The 13,900-nt window shown below is 35.0% G+C and overlaps 3 protein-coding genes across 6 annotated transcripts; 1 reads left to right on the top strand and 2 right to left on the bottom strand.

The window, feature by feature from the left end:
* Nucleotides 1–1,033: 1,033 nt before the first annotated feature.
* LOC140049215 (SPRY domain-containing protein 7-like) lies at nucleotides 1,034–4,756 on the bottom strand. The gene is made up of 5 exons (XM_072094050.1): nucleotides 4,632–4,756; nucleotides 2,974–3,090; nucleotides 2,503–2,663; nucleotides 1,927–2,029; nucleotides 1,034–1,392 (listed from the first exon to the last, which is right to left on the bottom strand). Exons 1-5 carry the CDS (start codon nucleotides 4,732–4,734, stop codon nucleotides 1,295–1,297), a joined length of 582 nt encoding a protein of 193 aa, XP_071950151.1. The 5' UTR covers nucleotides 4,735–4,756; the 3' UTR covers nucleotides 1,034–1,294.
* LOC140049214 (ADP-ribosyl cyclase/cyclic ADP-ribose hydrolase-like) lies at nucleotides 2,607–10,005 on the top strand. Of its 4 annotated transcripts, none has more exons than XM_072094046.1 (8): nucleotides 2,607–2,704; nucleotides 6,583–6,756; nucleotides 7,594–7,720; nucleotides 7,955–8,164; nucleotides 8,447–8,523; nucleotides 8,650–8,745; nucleotides 9,019–9,108; nucleotides 9,546–10,005. In XM_072094046.1, the coding sequence occupies exons 2-8, from the start codon at nucleotides 6,593–6,595 to the stop codon at nucleotides 9,682–9,684; spliced, it is 903 nt and encodes a 300-aa protein (XP_071950147.1). In that variant the 5' UTR covers nucleotides 2,607–2,704; nucleotides 6,583–6,592; the 3' UTR covers nucleotides 9,685–10,005. The 4 variants fall into 4 exon arrangements, with proteins under 4 accessions (XP_071950147.1, XP_071950150.1, XP_071950148.1 ...); XM_072094049.1 differs by lacking the exon at nucleotides 2,607–2,704 and adding an exon at nucleotides 3,756–3,843; XM_072094047.1 differs by lacking the exon at nucleotides 2,607–2,704 and adding an exon at nucleotides 5,719–5,920.
* A 445-nt stretch (nucleotides 10,006–10,450) lies between these two features.
* LOC140050358 (rho-related protein rac1A-like) lies at nucleotides 10,451–13,289 on the bottom strand. The gene is made up of 6 exons (XM_072095515.1): nucleotides 13,189–13,289; nucleotides 12,905–13,025; nucleotides 12,426–12,552; nucleotides 12,004–12,118; nucleotides 11,506–11,666; nucleotides 10,451–11,058 (listed from the first exon to the last, which is right to left on the bottom strand). The coding sequence occupies exons 2-6, from the start codon at nucleotides 12,985–12,987 to the stop codon at nucleotides 10,969–10,971; spliced, it is 576 nt and encodes a 191-aa protein (XP_071951616.1). The 5' UTR covers nucleotides 12,988–13,025; nucleotides 13,189–13,289; the 3' UTR covers nucleotides 10,451–10,968.
* Nucleotides 13,290–13,900: the final 611 nt, after the last annotated feature.

Genomic DNA, 13,900 nt, shown 5'->3' with positions numbered 1-13,900 from the left:
TTACCAATGCTGTTAATCAGAGTAAAAAGCTACAAGTTCAAAGGTTAGAGGTATACAATAGGGACGTAGACACAAAGCGCGAGAGTTATATAACCTATGTCTCTAGTGGGAACCAAGCTTTAATTTCAATGTGTGGGTAATATTATTGCGTTGCGTCTCTAGTGGGAACAACCAAGCATTACTCAATGTGTGGGTAATATTATTGCGTTGCGTCTCTAGTGGGAACAACCAAGCATTACTCAATGTGTGGGTAATATTATTGCGTTGCGTCTCTAGTGGGAACAACCAAGCATTACTCAATGTGTGGGTAATATTATTGCGTTGCGTCTCTAGTGGGAACCAAGCATTAATTTAAATGTGCGGGTAATATTATTAGGTCAACCATCCACAAAACATAGTTTATAAACAGGTTGACCTATCACACACATCCAGGAATAAAATGAATACCTCCCCATAGTATTTGTCCTTTTTATTTAAACACAGAGAAGACCTTCATTGATAAACTTACTTTAAAAAAAAAATCATTTTCACATTCCATAATTTAAAACACTTTAACATACTGTATTTTTTTATAGCTGTATATTATTATACAATTGATAATACAACATTATATATTACCATGTTTTTGGTAGTTCAAAAATTAATAACAATATATACATACAGTACATATTTACATTTGTATTCTGTAATGTATTCCTTTATCCGATTTAAAAACAAATTGCATTTCGCAAACAAAACCAATACCACCAATGTACAATAACCAGGAGTAAAATCGGCCCTAACAGATTCTGAAGTCAGTCCGTACTTGGCGGATAACTGCACCATTCATCTTGGCAACATATTCTTCACTATCTTTACCAGATCTTTCAATAATTATGTTGAGAATCAAGCTACATTAAAAATGGAGACGTTCAATTCCATGATTTTCCATCATTTAAAAAACGACGCCGTTAAATAGCGTGCGCAATTCATAATGGGAAGGGTTTGGGAGCGAACAACACGTACGTATGAGATTTGTTGTTTGTACGTATGCGTTGACATTTTCGCCCAAACCCTTCACATCATGCATTGTGCAATGATGACGTTCCTCGCGAAATCAAGCTATTCGCAATCAACCTTATGGATAAATAATTTCAATTTATTTATCCATGGTTAAAAAGACAAGTGTGAACACAGCCTTAGGAGGTTTAACCATTTCATCAATTCTTCAATTAATCCATCCTTTAATACTTCGGAATATACCATTCCTCTTGACACATAAATGTATTCACATATAAATATTCTATATATGGTGTTACAGCAACGATTGTTCAAACATGATTTTGTCAAAGCCATTTGGAGGTTGATGATAAAACTCACTAAACTGCACATCAATTATTGCACCTTCATCCACTAGAAGAAAAAATAGCATTCAATAGTACTGTACTATGACATAAGCGGAGGATTTGTATATACAACTGTGCGATACAACATTAGACAGTGGGTTAGTATGAAAGCAAGACAATCTAACAACAGGATGCTGACTTCTGTTAAGCAACGCAACGCTAGTGAATTGACCAATCACAAGCGATGGCTTTTTCCCTTGTGATTGCTAACTGTCTGAAACTTCGCTTGTCATTGGTTAAAATGCTTGCGTTGCGTTTACGTCCTTGCGTTACGTTCTAGTTGGAACCAATCTTTAGATCAAAGGTTTTATGTGTGGTTGCAACATGATCAGTTCCAATTGGCTTCCGCCTCAAACGTTTGGTTAGTAGAACCTGGAGAATAACATAGAAAATGTGTTGCAGCCAATCATAAGATCAAAGGACTGTTACGAGTTCCTCTCTTGGAAAGGCGAGCTCAGTGTCCTGTTGTTAGATTGCCTTGATGAAAATGTATACAATTCCCTGTATATTTTGTTACAGATGGAATTTATAAAAACTATACCATATATAAGTGGATACACTGTTCCCCGTATGCCATCAAATGGACACTGTAATGAGTTGCCATTCCAATACAGGTTCATCTCAACGTGATCATACGTTACACCCTGAAAACAAACCGTTATTACTCCACTTTATGCAAAAAAAACTTGATATTATTTTCAATATTATTAATATTAGACATAGATACTGTATACATATATACATTTTATCAAAAATGTAAAGACATTTTCAAAAAATGTCATCCAAAAATTGCTCTCTGTAAGAATACATTAATAAGCAATACGCTTTGATCTAAAACAGAAACTTAAGTTGTTTTTTAGTAAGTTCCTCCTAAAAAGTGTTTTAAAAATATAAAATTATAAAAGAAACACTTAGCTAACATAACTATCACTAATACAAATCAACAATTTATATAAATTACATCAAATCAATTAAAAGACAAATCACTCATTTCTATATAACATTTTTTTGTCTGTAACTTGGGTTATTTCTTGTAGTGTGACTTTTATTATGGCAGTAATGATAAGTACCCTTCCTGTCACCACCTGAAGTATTCACCAATCCTCTTACAACTCACTATAATATCGCCCTCTTGTATTTCAACTGCAAGTTTGTGTCTAAGTTCGCCATTATGGTAAGCCGAGCCGTCTGACCTCAGCACCCAACTTTCTGTATCCATACCAAATGGTAAAGAATTAAGATTGCACTTCCTGGTAGCGAGACCAATACCCCAAACACCTGCAAAAGGCATGATAATGACTCACACTGCAATATACTGAGTAAGTAATTAAAGTGTTTTATCATCCTGATACCAGTACATTTCAATTTCTCATTTCATTTTTTCATGGTCACACACAGTAAAATATAATACAGTACATTGTTTTTTAAATTATTTTTGTTTCTTTAAAGTTAAAAATTCACATAAAAATGAGTTAAAAAGGTTAAATTTTGGTTAAAAAACAGATAAAATAGAACACAAAAATACAAGCAAGATTGGTGTAGGGTATAGCATAAAATAATCAACGTTTCCATGTTTCATTATTCCTACCTGTTGATTGTATTTTAATCTCAAAGTATGATTTATCTTGAACTATTGGTGCGTTTCCCAGGGCGGCTCCGGAACCACATATTCGTCTGCCGGCTTTTACAATTACGACATCTGTGCCTGAATCCAACATGAAAAAAAATGTGCAGTAATGAATTGTTAAATTTAAAAATCTGTTTAATTCACTTTTTAACACAAAACCATTGCAAGTCTACAGTATAATTCTGGTCACTGATTTTTCATATTAATTATTTCTAAATATGAATTGATAGACTTTCAGTCAGGGGAAAATTGACAAAAGGCTTACTACTTTCTAGATTTTTATCAGATAATCTATATTGTTTTGACAACTCTTGTAACATGACCACAGTGCTGATTTTGCCATTTTTTTTCATATAATGGAGATTCATTTTACTTATGATTGCTGATAAGTTTCAACAACAGGAAATGGAAAATTGAACCCTACACATTTGCTTACTATAAATATACCTGGTCTGTTTGAAATAATAAAGTATTTGATAGTAAAAAGGTAAAGTGTTTAAATACACTGGATAGTGAGTATTAACAGACAACCTTATCAAAAGAAGTCTAGTTTGTTAATTTAAGTATTACTGCCTACTTTTACAACACATGTTAAAAACAGTTCTTAACTTTCAAAATATATCGAAGGGTCAAAGATCAATATCATTAACATTCTGTTGTCGCCAATTACTAAACATAAAAACATGTCACATGACTTCAAGTGGTCTAGTATATAGTCACTAGTCACCGATCTGATGTGATAATAGATAAATTCCCAGTTATATGGTCATTATGTTTTTCTACTACAAGGGCTGGTTATTCATAGTACAACATCAGATACAGTGGAAAAAGGTGAGAACCTTTTTAGTAAAGTAGATATCAATAATTAATTAACGATAGCTAATTTAGAGCTCGGGTATAAATACAAAATTTGATTGCAGTACTTAAGTAACTCACGTTGAATGTCCTCGCGTGGTTGGTCTTTCTTTTTTGGAAGAATCTGTTAATACAAATTGGGGAAGACCTGGTATTTTCACTGAAAAGTTACGATTCTAAAGTTTTATTTGTTTTGTCTTACGCAATCGACCGAAAGTGGGTGCATCACAGAAGCAACACGAAAAATAACAATTCATGCGCAATGCATGCAAGTATTTATAGCAGGCTGCTTATTAATAATAATATAATTAACTTATCTTTTCACGTTTTTAACATTTAAAGACGAACAAAATATCGCAATTAGATAGGCCCATAAATAGTATTTATTTTTACATAAAATGTGACCTTACCTACACAGTGTACTGTAGGCCTACTAGTAGTAGGGCCTAGCTACTACTAGGCCTAGGCTAGGCCTAAATAAATTAATTAAATAAAAAAAACCTAGTAAGTAAAGTGTCTACTGCTCTATTTAGGCACTAGGCTGGAGAGGGCAACTAGATCAGAGTAGCAAACACTTTCCTTCACTAACTACTGTAAGCTAGGCCTGCCATTCCATTGTCAACAGTGTCTGCAGCCGGCCAGGCCAGTGCAGTGCTAGCCTTGTCTTGCTTGGACAACGCCTATATATTACTATTAGCGCAGATTCCACTAGGACTAGCATAATTCCACACTTCTCCTTGTTAAGCTAGAGCAATTAAACATACCCATTCGTTTAGTATCCATCATTACATTGGGAATTTCTTTAAGTGGTACATGATTGAATCCTGAATTTCCAAAACATCGAAAACAACAAAAACATGTTGCCATTTTTATCACATTTGTAACTAAATGTGGTGGTTTAGTAAATGATGAACAGCGCCACCAACCAAGAAAGTTATTAAGCGTACATAATTTCCTAAATTACGAGTAATTAAAACATTATCTAGGCTAAGCTTAATAATTATAAGAATCATTAATGTTTAATCGACTAAGGTTCCTTCAACAATAAATATCAATCATTATAATTATCATTTGGTTAAATCAAATAATAAAGAAAACTATTGGCTACTTGCTACTTTCTTTAGTCGTTTTATTTATAATAATACTGTATTATGTTTTTTAATTCAATTCTAGGTTTTATTTTATACCTCCATGGTTTTATTCTATAAAACGAAAATTTACATTGTAGCCAAAGGCTAAATTGTGTAAAATGTTACAAAATATTGCACATATAAAAAAGTTATCACATAAAAAGAACATCTTATATTAAAATGGAATTAGATAAAGTACATAATATGAAAATGAAAAAAACATTGAAAAATCAAAGAAATTGTTACGAAAAATGGCCTAATAAAATATATCTGTATTAAAACTTGTGTATTATTAATTTGTTTATTATTTCACATTGGTTGATGACGGCAACGTTGGCTAAATATGTAGTTATTCTTTATTATCAGGTTAATTTAATGATATGCATTTGTCAATGAAAACCTTATTACCACTTAGGCCTATTATATTATTATGTTATCAGGTCAGCATGCTTTTCTTCGTATAAAGCCGATTGGTTCCCATTATGTTATAGGAAGGAGCGAAAGGAAACAAAAATTAATTCATTGATGGCATGATCACAACCCATATACTAATCGCACGCACAAAGGCTTCTACTGGGCTATAAAAAGGCTGAAAGTACCATGTAACATTATGAATAGCCGGTCCTACGGTTGATGAAATAACTTTACATTTTTTAACAAAGACTCATTCCACACAATATGTTGATCGAACAATTAAGTAAAAAAAACATTCTATAGACGTAGTACCACATGTTGTTGTAGGGCAGACTAACACGTCTTGTATCGTCTTGGTATTTTATGAGACTGAGAGCAATTTTTATAAGTGCAGCATCACAAGTTCTACTGCACGATAAAGTAGGCCTAGGCCTATACTTAAGTTATATTGAGAGCATTCATCATTAGGACGTGTATTTATACTGTTTTTTGCATCGCGTATCTGTAAGGTAAGTATAGTAGGCATATAGTATAATTATGGTTCCATCCACTGCGCAATTTTCACAGATGAGCGGTGGTAACAACGGCAAGCGAAAACCGCATATAGTTGTCCCTGCTGGGAGAGACACAGTCGGATCAGGGAGTTGTAAAATATTATTTTACAACTCCCCAGTAGAAACAGCATTTTATAAGCCGTGCCTGGAGTGTTGCCAAGGCAACGAAGTATGGTGCCCGTATTTTGTTTTATCACCCTTTGTTCTATTTCTTACTGAGAACATTGTGAATGATGATAATGCGCGCTGAATGTGCTTGTGAGCGGAGCCCATCTTCTGTAATTTATAAACATCAAACTGTCAATTGTGAATTGAAATACCCCGCATAAGCAAACGATCTTTATACTGGTTCTTATAATGTGCCTCGGGCAGGTTCTCGTCAAAGCACAATAGGAGAGAAGCACGACGAGATCTGCACGGTACCATCCAATTTATCTTGGCAGATTGTCTAAATTATACCAATCAAGGGTAAATTAACAAGCCTTGAATTTTATGATCGTCTCTCGATATAAAAACAGCGAACGAAACGATAGGCACAACTAGTTCGCTGACCGCTCCCGAATTGAGTAGTTATATACTGCGATCGAAAATCATTTTTACATCTTCTTTATTTTCAGTATAAAAGTGATGTTTTGCCTATTGTTTGTGAGTGTATTTGTGGCTACATCGTCGGCCGATCCGGGTACTACGCCTGATATAGAAAGCATTTTCATTGGTCGGTGTTCGGAATACAAACACGGCGTTTATCCTGTGAACGGCAATTGGCTGGTTGACCAAGGCTTCAGTCAATCGTAAGTCAATAAAGGTTTTAAGAAACATACTTTTCTTAATTTATAAACAAAAATCTAGTAGCTAGTGTTTTATATGTATTAATATATGTTAAAGACCCCTTCCCTGCAATTTTGGACGTTTTTTAGAAAATAATACATATATATCACTTTAAAAACATTAAACCATGTCATTTCTTGTCTTAAATGTACGTTTTATGGTAAATTATGATAAAAAGTGAGAAACAATGCACTACCTAAGTAGCTCGCGGCGATCGACCTCTCTTGGACGGTCTTAGGCCTAGCCTAGCTAGGCTTAGTTTTGTAGGCCTAGCTGGTAAACATCGGTAACGTACGAACATCGTACGCGAGCTATATACCTAGCCTGACGTTGTATAGTTGCTGCATTAATTGTCTTTCTATTTTTGCCAGACTCCGTTGATACAAATTGGGGAAAACCCGGTATTTTCGCTGAAAAGTTAGGAGTCTTCCATTTGTTTTGGCCTCACGATCGATCGAAAAGTGGGCGAATTACAGGTGAAAAACAAAAATATCAATCCGCGCGCAATGCATTTTGGGATTTATAGCGGGCCGCTATAATTATTAGAATCGACTTATTTTTCACATTTTTAACCGTTTAAAGACGAAAAAAGTTATCGCAATAGGACCATATAGTATTATTTTTACATTAAATATAGTTTTGTGATCTTAAATTAGATCTAAAAAACGTAGGGAATGGGGCTTTAAGGAACGTGGAAATCAATTTTTGTTTGGATACCATCGCTTTTATCAGATTACACTTTGCATTGTCTTGGAATCGTTACGTCATTTATTATTACGTCACTTCAAATTTTCCTACAGGTTGGACTGTGTAAACCTGTACACGCAGTTTTTGTCGGCGTTTGAAAATAAGGATCCGTGTTCCATCGAGGAAAATGCATTTGAACAATTTATATCGAATATTGAACAAGTTCTTCCGGCAGATAGTGTAAGATGTATTTTCAGTTTCTGTTTATTATTTAAATTTAAAAAAAATGGATGAATAGAGTAGGTTTTACGAGGCGCGATTCAGGCTGGTGGTAAGCGCACGTCGACGCGCGCTTCCCTAACTTCCGCTGATGTAATGGATCAGCCCCTGTCCTTGTAATTCTATAAGCATTTCATTGGGAATCGCATTAACTTACAATGATTTTTTAAATGATTTTAACCTATGTATTTCTAGCCTTTATTTTGGTCAGGCACGAACACTCTCGCTCATCGCTACGCCTTGGCATCAGGCTTGAAAACAATGGAAGATACACTCATTGGTTATCTGATGAACAATCTTATGTTTTGTGGCTCAACATCCAGTGGTCTCAATTACGCCGAGTGTCCAGGATGGGGAAGCTGCAATGACCCCATGAGCACATTCTGGGATTCTGCTTCGAAGAGTGTAAGTAAAAATCCCAAATAACAAAATTGTCCTCAATCTTTAGGCCAATTTACACTAAGCAGTAGGCCTAACGGTAAGCGGCAAACTGCGTATAGCTGCTTGTCTGAGAATATTCCTGAGCGGAAACCGCCCATAGGCTCCTCGTTGTGTGCAAATGGTCATAAGGAATAACATAGATTCTATATTATTGTTATTACCGTTATCGCTCGTCTGTGTAAATTGGCCTTTAGTAGCCGTACCAATAGGCCATGCAATAGCTAATGTGTAGCCCTTTTCTCTCAGTTTGCTTCACGAGCGAATGGTAATATCGCCGTCCTCTTGTCGGGATCAAATGCCGATGGTGCTTATCGAAACTACAGGTAAGTCCAGTCGCTACATAGTTACGATGTTTACCGACGGAAAATATGGGATGTGAACGCTTATGCTTGTATCCGACATAAGTTAATGTGAACGTATACCTAATGATATTGTTTGTTTGTTTTCAGCGTCTTTGCAAGGATTGAGGTACCGAATCTCAACCCAGATTCCATCAGCAATCTTCGTATAATTGTTTCTCACGACATTGGAAAAACAAACCCAAAGTGAGTTGTTTAAACATTATCATAGCATGAGTTAAGTAATAGTACAGTAGTGAACTAAAGCTCTGTTCACACTATCTAACTTTATGTGACAACAAATTGTGATATGCTCAATGGACATGATGATGTCATATCACTACCATAGTTGGGCACATCACATATTGGGTCAAACTAGTTTGATAGTGTAGGCAGAGCTTTAGGAGGAGGTGATGATGATATCAAACGTGATGTGGAAGATAATCTTACATTGTACGCATCTACCTGTTTTATTTCAAGGCATGAGACTTGTGATGATGGTTCGCTGTTAACACTTAAAGCAGACTTAGACAAACGTGAACTTCCATACACATGTGAAGAGGATACAGCGTAAGTATACCAGCAAGTTCCCGTATGCGTGTAACGTTACAAAGGAATATACAATGTATTAAACGTGCTGCACCTACTTTGTGTAGATAAGTACGTACTGGATATAAGGCATTATACAGTACAATGATACGATTTCAGATAAAGTTTACGCGTTCGTATAAAAACATTATCAACAGCTTTTGCACGCGCGCGTATTGAAATCGTTCCATTATTAACATATGAACACGCGCGTATAAAAGAAGGTGACAGTACCATTTCTATCAACACCTGAACGCACGCGTATAAAAGATGTAACATTATTCAACATTTTAACGCGACAGGTATCATGCTTTGAAAGCGCGCGCCGAAATAAATCTTTGTCGTGGTATCCGACATGGACTTTGCGCATGTGCAGTGTAATCTACTTCATGTTTAATACGAGTTTGTTTCCTTTACAGGCAATTGACGTACGTGCAGTGTTCTAGTAATGTGGATGCGAAGGAATGCATGTATCTCATATCCGGTAGCAACCAAATCAAGGTGCCCGTGATGACGACATTACTGGCTTTTATTTACCTAACCACACAAATTAATTAATAGAACTATTGTTAATAATTAATTTGAAAAAACCAAGAAATATACTTGGACTACTGTTACGTAAAAATACATTCTTAGTCAGAATAATGTTTTTACCACAAACGTATCTTGCCATCATGAAGTCTCTATAATCAGCAGTGAAAACGTTTAGTTTTAGTAAGTTTAGCAAATCAGCTTGTATGTTTCCCAGACAGATAGTAAAATAGACATTTGTATTAGCGAAAAATGTAGACTTTTTAAAATTTGAATTGAATCTTACTTTTTGTATTGATAATGAATATTTATACAGTGCTAGTGTTAATAAAGTCGAATGTCAATGTGTTTGGGTGGTGGATTATGTAAACAATGTAGGATAAGTTGTTTCTAACCAAAATCATTAAACACATTTATTACACATTTCATACCGGCGAATTTAAAGCGATGAATTACACTTTTTATACATAAATCATAAATCATACAACAAATCGGTTACTGGTCACCGAATACAAACATATTTTTTATGGAATATTCTTTATAATGCTACATAAATTATACATTATTTGGCAAGGCAAATGTGTATCCTGCTCCTTTGTTTGGTCACCTAGGTAGGGGTCCGGGACCGCGACAGAACGACAACGGATGGGGACCCTCCAAAGAAATTGCATTTTATTTGTCAGGAATTTGTATGATTTATTTCTTTTTTATTTTTAAATGCGCCTTGAGCACTCTGGAGTGCTATGTGCGCTATAAAAATCTTATTATTATTATTATTATTATTATTATTATTTAAATGATAAATTATTTCGTGTTATATACATCGCCACATCTATATATGCGAGATTTCTGAATCTTCGCCTGCATGCAATAAGTTCCCCATTCTACAGTGCATAACTCTCAACCGTGTCTTCACTCACTAAAATTGCATAAAATGTTTAGCCCTTAACCAAATACTGTACTAACAACAACAAAATACTGCTTCCGTCAGACCTACGACAATATAGTTACCTTTTCGAACGATTCGATGACTTAAAGCTTGGTTCCCACTAGAACGTAACGCAAGGACGTCAACGCAACGCAAGCGTTTTAACCAATGACAAGCGAAGTTATAGACAGTTAGCAATCACAAGCGAATAAGCCATCGCTTGTGATTGGTCAATTCACTTGCGTTGCGTTACGTCCTTGTGTTGCGTCGCTAGTGGGAACCACGCTTAATTCTACACTACGCACGAAAAGCGTATAAATATTAACATGCAGAAAAACGTTCTAAAAATACGTTTTGATCCCATCACAATGATGTTGTAGGTATCACATAATTTGACATCCTGGATTCTTCCGGTGATAGTTGTTTATAGGCGGAGGTTGATTTACTATAGAACGTACAGCTTCTTCAAAAACCTGAAAAAAAAAAACAAATAATGTTGTGAACATTTTCATTTCTATAACTTTTTCTACAATTTTCCAAAAGCAATCATGCGTCCGCAATGGTCGCAAAGATTTGTTGGTTCTCAATATTGACCGATCATTGAAGAAAACTAAAAATACAGTAAAAAGACAGTAAAAAGACCACAAGAAAAACCAAAAGAAAACTGGATAAACCAAATAAAAAAGATTTAAAAAGTAAAAAAATGTAGACTTTAGCACAATAGCAAACCATCCTGCCTAAAACAGAAAAATATGGAAACAATTCGTGGAAGCGTAATGTCTAAATGACGGAAAACGTTCAAGAGAGAGAGGAACAATCAGTTTGTCAATACTGTATTATAATTCATAAGCAATAGAAATTGTGACAAAAATAAAGATTTAATTGTTCTGCCAAAAAATAAAAATGTATACTCGTCTTACCATATCCAAGCCTTCTTGTGTAAGAGCAGAGCATTCCATATATTTAACGGCACCAATTTTGCTAGCCAGTCTTTCTCCGTCTTCCTTTCTGTAAACTTTTTGTCCTTTTCTTTTCAATCTGTTGATTACTTCTGCATCTTCTCTGAGATCTATTTTAGTACCTGGCGAAAGAATATAGGATACATAAGGCTTAGTAATTCAGTTAGTACAATATATTATTGTCTGGTTTACGATTTCTATGAAAAACTAAAACGATAGGTAGTTGCGCCAGAAAAAAAGTCAATAAGGAAATAAGAACGTAATTGAAATAGTACACATCAAAGTTTAAGCTTGGTTCCCACTAACACAACGAAATGACGTCGACGAAATGCAAGTGAGTTGACCAATCACAATCGACAGTTCGAATAATCCATTACTTGTGATTGGTCATTTGCGTTGCCTGCGCTTACGTTCTTCTTGCGAACCAAGTTTTACAATTGTGTGCGTTGTTGTTCTTACCAACAAGTAAATGTGGAACTCCAGGTGCACTGCGGCTAAGTTCATTACACCAATGTGTGACATTAACATACGATGGTTCTGAAATTACGCTAAAACATACCAGGAAGATATCTGCCTGAAAATGAACGATCGGTAAGACAATTTAGTAAATCGAGTCTTGATTTAAAATGGCAGTAACGACTAAGCTATTTATAGATATGCCACTTATGTTAGACCTAATTCCTTCTATAATTGTCTCTAGAAAATATTTATAATTTTATAATCCTTAAATGTGTATGTTTTTCAAAAAATGTTGTTTTGTTTCTATTTTATCTCCACAATCTGAACAATACGTTACGTTTCTTTTTGGTCTTTTTTTCTTGTTTTTTTTTCTTTTGGAAATGAAAAAAATATATTATAAAATTAAAAACAAAAGACCTCACTTGTGGGTATGCAAGGCCTTGTCGTGACTCGTGATATTCAGCCTGACCCTGCGTGTCAAACAGATTCAGTACAACGGGCACACCATCCACTGTCAGCGGTTGTGAATAAGCTTCAAAGTTAAAACAACTAAAATAAGGATAAAAATATAATACAGTGTTAAAATACATAAAACACAAACGGCAACAAAATTATACGGACTAAAACATGACACAGTGGCGTAACGGCTATGAGCGCTCACTGGCTAAACCCAGAGGGCCCCGGATATTATGGGAGGCCCATGAGCAGTGTCCAGAGGAAAACAAGAATTAAAATATGTCGAAAAGGGCTAAAAACACCCGAGGCCTCCAGCGATGGAGGGCCACTTTGGGTTCCTAAGCCAGGGGCCCCAGGCCTCTGCGTTGCGCCGCTGACATGACATGCACCCTAGAGGGAAACAAGCTTTATTAGACGGTGTATAATTGGGCTTATGCCTACTTACGTTTCGTTAAACTCTCTATTGGTATAGGATAATATCATATGTGACTTTCCTACATTACCATCTCCAACCAATACGCATTTCATAATTCGCCGTCGTATAAGATACTTAAGTTTATATTACTCTTTGAAAGAAAAAGAAATGGTTAAAGAAATCAGTTAATACATTGCGAGTACGTCTCTACCGTAAGTCAATTAGGACTTACATAACGTAATATCTAAAACTACTATATAATAATAATGTAGCAATATCAATTAAATATAAACGGTCATAAACTGTATACTTACTTAAGACGTGAAATTAAACGCTAGAATAATATTATTTATTATTTCTCTTCTTCAACAATATCAATTATAAACTTCATTAGAGTACAACTCGACAACAACCGTTGTCGAGTATATATATATATATATATATATATATATATATATATATATATATATATATAGCCTATCTGAAACCACTAAAGGAGGATATTCTACACTGCGACAACAACCATATCAGTGTCCAATCAAAGTACATGCATTACTGTTTTCCTAACCAAAATATTATGCAATTTTTTATTTTGTAAATTCCTAGAACGGTATTTATGTTTACTTCCTCTAAGACTACTAGAGGGTAAGCTCGCCCCCCCCCCCCCTCTAGGAAGGGTAGACGATGGTTCTCGGAATGATAATGACTCGGTTTAGAAGGAAGTTCTCCTTGCACGTTTTCTGTCGGTTACCATTATAGAAAATACTTGACATTCGTAAAACTAAACCTACTCTGTTTCACAGTGTCTTAACATTTTAAAGTACCGGTATAGTGTTTATTGTTTGATAGGGCCCTTATTGGGCGGAGGTGGGGAAGCGGAGTTCATTTGAGGGAGGTGCTTATTCGAGGGATATGTTTAATTGTTTAGTTTTAATAATAATATGGTAATAATAATTTATAATAAAATAAAATCCTCTAATAGATATGAAAAGTGGTAAAAAAGAATAACAAATGCTTGGTAAATTG

This window comes from Antedon mediterranea, chromosome 5 (genome assembly GCF_964355755.1).
Source record: "Antedon mediterranea chromosome 5, ecAntMedi1.1, whole genome shotgun sequence".
NCBI classification, from domain to species: domain Eukaryota; kingdom Metazoa; phylum Echinodermata; class Crinoidea; order Comatulida; family Antedonidae; genus Antedon; species Antedon mediterranea.
This window is presented reverse-complemented; position numbering and strand designations above follow the sequence as displayed.

Excerpts from the sequence above, each read along its gene's own strand:
- LOC140049215 (XM_072094050.1), bottom strand. The coding sequence starts at position 4,734 with ATGGCAACATGTTTTTGTTGTTTTCGATGTTTTGGAAATTCAGGATTC. Across the intron at positions 3,091-4,631 it reads GATGGATACTAAACGAATGG|GCACAGATGTCGTAATTGTA; the intron begins GTATGTTTAATT and ends TGTTGGATTCAG. Across the intron at positions 2,030-2,502 it reads TACAAGAGGGCGATATTATA|GGTGTAACGTATGATCACGT; the intron begins GTGAGTTGTAAG and ends GTTTGTTTTCAG.
- LOC140049214 (XM_072094046.1), top strand. The coding sequence starts at position 6,593 with ATGTTTTGCCTATTGTTTGTGAGTGTATTTGTGGCTACATCGTCGGCC. Across the intron at positions 6,757-7,593 it reads GACCAAGGCTTCAGTCAATC|GTTGGACTGTGTAAACCTGT; the intron begins GTAAGTCAATAA and ends ATTTTCCTACAG. Across the intron at positions 9,109-9,545 it reads ACATGTGAAGAGGATACAGC|GCAATTGACGTACGTGCAGT; the intron begins GTAAGTATACCA and ends TTTCCTTTACAG.
- LOC140050358 (XM_072095515.1), bottom strand. The coding sequence starts at position 12,987 with ATGAAATGCGTATTGGTTGGAGATGGTAATGTAGGAAAGTCACATATG. Across the intron at positions 12,119-12,425 it reads AAGGCCTTGCATACCCACAA|GCAGATATCTTCCTGGTATG; the intron begins GTGAGGTCTTTT and ends GTTCATTTTCAG. Across the intron at positions 11,059-11,505 it reads CACAAGAAGGCTTGGATATG|GTTTTTGAAGAAGCTGTACG; the intron begins GTAAGACGAGTA and ends TTTTTTTTTCAG.